This window comes from Panthera leo, chromosome E2 (assembly GCF_018350215.1).
Source record: "Panthera leo isolate Ple1 chromosome E2, P.leo_Ple1_pat1.1, whole genome shotgun sequence".
NCBI lineage: Eukaryota > Metazoa > Chordata > Mammalia > Carnivora > Felidae > Panthera > Panthera leo.
In genome coordinates, this window is record NC_056693.1 from 46,971,085 (window position 1) to 46,978,143 (window position 7,059).

The 7,059-nt window shown below is 43.7% G+C and overlaps 1 protein-coding gene across 1 annotated transcript; it reads right to left on the reverse strand.

The window, feature by feature from the left end:
- On the reverse strand, positions 1-4,392 carry LOC122209147 (haptoglobin). Its single transcript, XM_042920847.1, has 5 exons — positions 4,291-4,392; positions 3,052-3,131; positions 2,643-2,744; positions 1,826-1,900; positions 1-914 (listed from the first exon to the last, which is right to left on the reverse strand). Exons 1-5 carry the CDS (start codon positions 4,293-4,295, stop codon positions 136-138), a joined length of 1,041 nt encoding a protein of 346 aa, XP_042776781.1. The 5' UTR covers positions 4,296-4,392; the 3' UTR covers positions 1-135.
- Positions 4,393-7,059: the final 2,667 nt, after the last annotated feature.

Consider the following 7,059-nt stretch of genomic DNA (forward strand, 5'->3'; position numbering starts at 1 on the left):
TGACTCAAAAGAAATCCCTTTATTGATTGACTCAGCACTGCTTCACACCCCATTTTATCCCCTCTCTTCCCATCTAGTTTCCTCTCTTCCAGAGTAAAGTCTTGCTGTCAGGCTAGGGCTCCCAGCCAGACAGCATTAGTTGCCAGCTGTGGTTTCCTGAATCCAGGCCAGGATGGAGGGCACTTTCACGTACACGCCATACTCAGCAACCCTACAGCTCTTATCAAAGCTCAGGATTCCAGCTGCATACCAGGTGTTGTCGTCCTCGTCGTGAACGGCAAACGCACTGCCAGCATCACCGTAGCAAGTATCTTCCTGAAACTTAGACAAGCCAGCACAGAAGGTGTGCTCATTCAGTATGGGCTGCACCCCTACAGGACTCTTCGGTGACTTCTTCTCGGGCACTGTGCTGCCTTCGTAGTGCTTCACACAATTCTCTTGATCAGCCACAGGCAGCATGACGTACTTCAGTAGCTCAGTGAAATTAAAGTTGGTATTTCGCCCCCATCCAGACACATAGCCCACACGCCCCACTTCTGCATAATCTTTTGAAGGTAGACAGATGGGCATTACTCTCTCATCAATGGGCACCTTCTGTTTGAGTTTGATGAGCCCGATGTCTACATTGGAGTAGTTAGGGTGGAGAACCACCTTCTCAATCTCCACAGGCTGATTTTTCCCCACATAGAGTTTTAAAGTTGGGGCAATGTCTTTTGCTTTTGCATCATCGTTATGGCCCAGGAAGAGATTTTTAGCCGTGGTCAACAGCCACTGTTCACTGATCAGTGTGGCCCCCGAGGTGAGATTATGGTGGGAGACCATCTTAGCCTGCCAGGGAAAGCTGCCTTTGGCATCCACTGATCCACCCATGATCCGCTGCACCTGATCCACCGGGTTCTTGGGCTTTCCGCACACTGTCAAGGAAAGCAAGAAAGTCAGGAGCAGAAATGTCAGTCTCCCAGTGTAGGAAAGAGGGGCAAAGCATTGGCAATTGCTGCTGTCTAAACTGTTGTGTTAATTTCTGCACAGCTAGGAATATTTACACTCCTTGCCTTACCACCTGCTCCCCCCATTTCCATTGTTGACAGTTTAAAGTGGCTCTTTTTTATAAAGTTGTTTACATCAGTAGGGCACAGTTCTATTTCCTGCTTTTCTAACTCATGAAAAAAAACAAGTAGTGCTGAGATTTTCAAATCTCAATGCTGAGACTTTCCCTAAAAGTCATTGTGAGGGTGAGAAGCTATAAAAATTCATTCTCCCTAAATAAAGAGCCATCTGTTGCAGCGTTGGCTGGAACTCAGATTTTAGGTAGAAGGCAGCTTAGCGATTCTACACCACTAGTCATAGAAGAAGGCAGACAGAATCTCCCGTCCCAGGAGGGAAAGGGAAGGAGCAGTAGCTTTTCCTAATAACCGGAACTAGAAGTCCTAACCCGTCTCCAACCTGCTGCCTCATACTTCCATGGATTTCTTTTTGTTCTGTCCTCCCATGACTAGTTCTTCCTGGAGCTGGCTGTACACTTGACCCTGGGCTGCCTAGGCGGCCTCTCTGTACACACAGGGCCTTCTGATTCTCTGGGGGCAATGTGGACAGTGGATTCAGTCAATACCCCAAAGACCCAAATGAAGGAGATCCTTAGTGTACTTTTTTGGAGAGCCATCACCCAAATGCTCACTTATCGGCCTGACCATTTTGGGTTCTCCCAGGTCCCTCATCTTGGCCCTGTGATGCTCAGAGGAAGCCACTCAGGAAGGATGTGCCTGCCCACACACTAGACTCTCAACACCTACCTTTGGTCAGCTTCCCAGGGCCCCTGGCTTCCTACCTGCTTCACATTCGGGAAGTTTCTCTCCAATGGCCTTGTTTGTCCAGTGCTTCTCACTGTTTAATGTATACTCTCCTGAAGCAAAAGGATAGAAAAGAGTTAAAAGACACTGAATCTGGACCCAGCATGAGGAGAGGAGGTGTTTAAAGAGAATCAGAGAAAGAGAGGAGAAGGAAGGGGAAGGGAGGGAGGGAGGAAGGGAAGAGCAGTGTACTAGAAGCCAAGTGGCGGGGGTGGGGGGGGGGGCGGGCAGCAAAGCCCAGCAGGACAGATTTGTTGTCATGGAGACACAGTACAGAGTAGGAACCAGGGTTCAAATTCTGCCTGTTCATCTTACAGGCTACCTGAACTTGAGCAAGTTATTCAGCCTGTCTGTACCTCAGTGTCCTCATAAGGAAAATGAGAGTAACAGTATCTCTTCAGAGGGTTTTGTAAGAACTAAGTGAGCAGATATACATCAAGAACTTAAAACAGTGCTGGGAACACAGTACTCACTAGTAAGGACCACCCCTTGTCATCACTGGCACCACCCTTGGTTGTTTTTTTTTTTTTTTACCACATCTCCTTTTGGAGATGTAGATCTCACTCTGAGATGAGTAGGCTACATGTTATCACCTCCCCTTAACAAAGGAGAAAACTTGGAGCTAAAGTTAATTTGCCCAAAAGGCCACAGCTACTGGTGACAAAATCGCTATTAGAATCTACCTCTTCTGGTTCCAAGGAGAACATGTAAGTTTTCTGGCCCAACACCCTTGGCCCTACTCATCATGGAAAGGCCGGGATGGAGGAGGGTGCAGGGACATGGTCCAGGTCTTACCGTCTCCTTCGGTGCGCAGTTTATAGAGGGGCTTACACTGGTAACGAACAAAGTGCTCTGCATAGCCATTCTCAATCTCTGGGGGCTTTGGAAGGCTGACCTCTGCAAAGGAAATGCAATAGGAAGAGGGGGTTCATGTTCAGAAACTCATCCCAGAGACCCATGAAAAGAGTTGAGAAGAAGCTGTTCTGCGTATCAACTGCCCTCCACCTCAAATGGAAGCCAAAGGGAAGGCCATCCCCCCTTTTCTCTGGATGGCTCTCCAGTGTTCTTCACGGGACTGAAATACCAGAGGTTAAGATGAGAAGGAGGAAGTGGCTCTTCCCAAAGAGAGGGTGTAGATGTGATAGGGTCAATGAGACCCAGCAGTGCTGGGACATCCAGCTCCCACCCAAACCCAAAGACCTACCTGTGTTATCCGTGGCATTGCCAGTGTCCACTGCGAAAATCTGCCCCCAGAACAGGAGGGCAACGACAGCTCCCAGGGCTCTGCAGAGACAGGACAAGAAGGGGTGCACAACTGGTCTCCTTGCTTCACACACACACACACACACACACACACACACACACACACACACACCTCCCATTAGCCAGCCAGAGAAGAAGGTACATGGAAGTGTTAGAACCAAGAAGTTGCCTCCTGCCAGCACCCATATACACAGTCCACTCGGGTTCCAGTGTGGTCCGTGCTGCTGGGAATTCTACATGAGCCTCAGAGAGGAACCACCAAGATAGGAAGGTACATAGGCATGTGGGCCTCAATTTCTGGCAGCATTGAGGAAACATTAAGTTGCTAATAATAAATGAGCTCTCCTGGAAAAAAAAAAAAAAAGAGCCTCCGACACCAAAGGCGCTGGGCTACAGGATAATAGCTAATAAAGTGTGGGTAACTTGAAAATGGAAAGGTAGGGATTTCTTACGCTATTCCCTAGACTTTTTAATTTTTTCCATAAGTAGATGTTTTAAATATACAGAATTTATGGTTTTCCTATTATTTTATGATGATTTGCCTTTAGGAAACCCCAAAACACCAAAAGGTCACCAGGAAGATAACGGGCTTCCTGAAAGCATGACCGTAGACATGGGCATTGACGCATAGGTGACACTACCAGGTAATCGTTTCGCTGACAGAAGCCAACTGTACAGAGATTGCTTAGTTAAGTATGTAGTCTTGTTATTTCAACCTTTAAAAAAGGTTTGGTTTTTTGGTTTTTTTGGGTTTTTTTTTTGCTTTGATAAAATCTCAGTGCCTTAATTGGGTCACTCAAATGTGTTACTATTGGTCTTACACATTTTTTAAAACAAACAAAAAAAAAATCTGCTAATAAACATATCTTAAATACCAGAAAGCCTACTATGGGAGCCTCTGGCATCCCCTGTAAAGATGAAAATTTTGTAACCTCGAGGAAAAAGATATTGTTTAGAGTAAGTCACATTCTCATGGACACAGAAAAGCAGAAGATTTAGCACGCTAAACTAAACCCCTTAATTTGCTATAGTTTAGCCCAGTGGCCCTATTTCTTTGTTCTTGATTTCCATCTCTCCTTTGGTTTCCCCCATACCTGAGCTGGCCCGTGGGTACAAGATGTGCACAGAGAAAGATGACATGAGCAAGGGAAGGAGGGAAGTGGCAGAACCATGGACTCACCTCATCTTTGGTTTGTCCTGCCGGATGGAAGAGCAGTGCTGTGGGAGCTACCTGCTGATGCTTTTATGCCTCCGGTATCTCACTCCACCCCCTTCTGGGTTTCGTAATTGCTGTGTCTACACAACTTTGACCTTGTTAAGGTCACTGCATTTTCCAGTAACAGAGCCACAAACAATATGCCTGTTAAGAGGTGAGCTCTTGCTTCACGCTTGAGTTGCCCCTGGTGTTTCTTTACAAACCCCAAAGAAGCCTGGCCACGCCATGACCCCCTGTAGCTGCCCAAGTGTTTCCCGAAATCAGTCACTGTGCAGGAGTGGGGGAGGAAACATCAATCTGTGTCTCTTTGTTTTGGAGAGTTTTCAGCACTGAGGGAAAAAAAAAAAAAACACTTCTTTGCCTTATTTCAAACGCCTTATAGATGTTCCTGCAACCTGGCTGAGACAGGGCTCTAAAGAAAGCATTTCCTTTTCACAATCATCTTCCCCACCCTGTGTTGACATCTCCCTATTGCTTAAAACTTCTCCAACCTGAAATCAGTAAAATGTATTTATTGTCTTCTCTGATAGTTCTTTGCAAGAAATCACACAAAATGGTTAAAGCTGTACTGTAGGCTGCTGCAAACCATGCTCAATGGCAGTAGTTCTCATGGTATTGTAATCCAGTAATTAATACAGACAGCAGGTGAGGAAAATCAGTATGCTTCAGTCAAATGTCTGCACTCTTTATTCCAAGTCCTACTCAATTGAACTCAATAAAATACTGCTTTGTTCATTAAAAAAAAAAAAAAAAGATCAGTGGTTCTTAAGTTATAATGTACAAAAGAATCACTTTGAGATATTGGTGGTGGCACTGATGTAACAGCAAGATCACTGGAAACAGCATAGGTGTCCATCAGTAGGGAATGGGTGCAAACGAGCAAAAAGCAGAATTAGACCTATAAATACTGAGAACAAAGTGATGGCTGCCAGAGGGAAGGGATTGAGAGGATGGACAAAATGGGTGAAGGGGAGAGGGAGATACAGCTTCCGGTTCTGGAAAGAATAGGTCATGGGAATAAAAGATACAGGGAATACAATTAATCATATTGTAATAGTGTTGGAAGGTGACCGATGGTAGTAGCTACACTCGTGGTGAGCACAGCATAACATACAGAGATGTTGAATCACTATGTTGTCCACCTGAAACTAATGTAACATTGTGTGTCAACTGTACTCAAAATACTTTTAATAGGGGGATGGCTAAATAATGTGGTATATTCATATAATGGAATACAGATCTTCCACGCCTTGTGATAGGGCTGCATCCTGATAAACCATCTTAAGTTGAAAATATTGTAAGACACAAATTCATTTAATACACCTGACCTACCAAGCATCAAAATTTAGCCTGGCCTACCTTAAATGTGCCCAGAACAATCCCATTGGCCTAAGTTGGGCAAAATCATCTCACTCAAAGTCTCTTTTATAATAAAGCGTTGAATATCTCATGTAATTTATTGAATACTGTAGTGAAAATGAAAAACAAAGTGGTTATGTGGGTAAAGAATGGTCATTAAGTGTATTGATTGTTTACCCTCATGATCGTGTAGCTGACTGGAAACTGCCGAGCATCACAAGAGACTATCATCCTGCATATGACTAGCACGGGCAAAGATCAAAATTCAAAGTACAGTTTCTACTGAATGCATGTTGCTTTCACACCATCATAAAGTCAAAAAATCAGAAGTCGGGGGTGAGGAGCTAGGTGAGCCAGGTGATGGGATTAAGAGATATGAACTTCCACTTATAAAATAAATTAAGTCATAAGGATGTTATGTACAGCATAGGGAATATACTCGATAATATTGGAATAACTTTGTGTGGTGACAGATGGTAACTACACTTACCATGATGAGCATTTCATGCTATATACAAATGTTGAATCATTATGTATCTAAAACTAATAGAATAGTGTACGTCAACTATACTTTTTTAAAAAAGGAGGAAAGAAAAAACTCGTTAAGTTGAACCATCTTCAGTCAGGGACAATCTGTATTACACAGCTGTGAGAGTGAACAGACAATGAAAAAACATGGAAAACCATAAGTTTGAAAGAAAGTGGCAAGTTTCAGGAGATTACGTTAAGAATGATACCACTTTGGGGCACCTGAGTGGCTCAGTCCGTTAAGCATCCAACTTCAGCTCAGGTCATGATCTCACAGTCTGTGGGTTCGAGCCCCACATTGGGCTATGTGCTAACAGCCCAGAGCCTGGAGCCTGCCTCAGATTCTGTGTCTCCATCTCTCTCTCCCCCTCCCCTGCTCACGCTCTCTCAAAAATAAATAAACATTTAAAAAAATATATTTAAAGAAAAAGAATGATAACACTTTTAGAGAGCTCAAAAACAAACATACTTGGAAAAAGATTCTTTGATCCAAATCACAAGCAAAAACAAAAAATAGATAAATTTAAAACTTTTGTGCATCAAAAGACAATATCAAGAAAGAGGAAAGACAATCTATGAGTGGGAGGAAATATTTATAAATCATATCTCTGACAAGGATTTAACATCCAGATATTCTACAAAAACAACAAAAACACAATCCAATGAAAACATGGGCAAATGCCATTGACGGATGAATGGATAAAGAAGATGTGTGTCTGTGTGTGTGTGTGTGTGTGTGTGTGTGTGTGTGTGTGTGTGTGTGTACACAATGGAGTATTACTCAGCAATCAAAAAGAATGAAATCTTGCCATTTGCAACTACATGGATGGAACTAGAGGGTATTAT

Bases quoted from the DNA above. Each gene is read 5' to 3' on its own strand.
- LOC122209147 (XM_042920847.1), bottom strand. The intron at 1,901-2,642 runs GTAAGACCTGGA...CTTTTGCTTCAG, and splicing joins ACTGCGCACCGAAGGAGACG to GAGAGTATACATTAAACAGT. The intron at 915-1,825 runs GTAGGAAGCCAG...TTTCCTTGACAG, and splicing joins ACTTCCCGAATGTGAAGCAG to TGTGCGGAAAGCCCAAGAAC.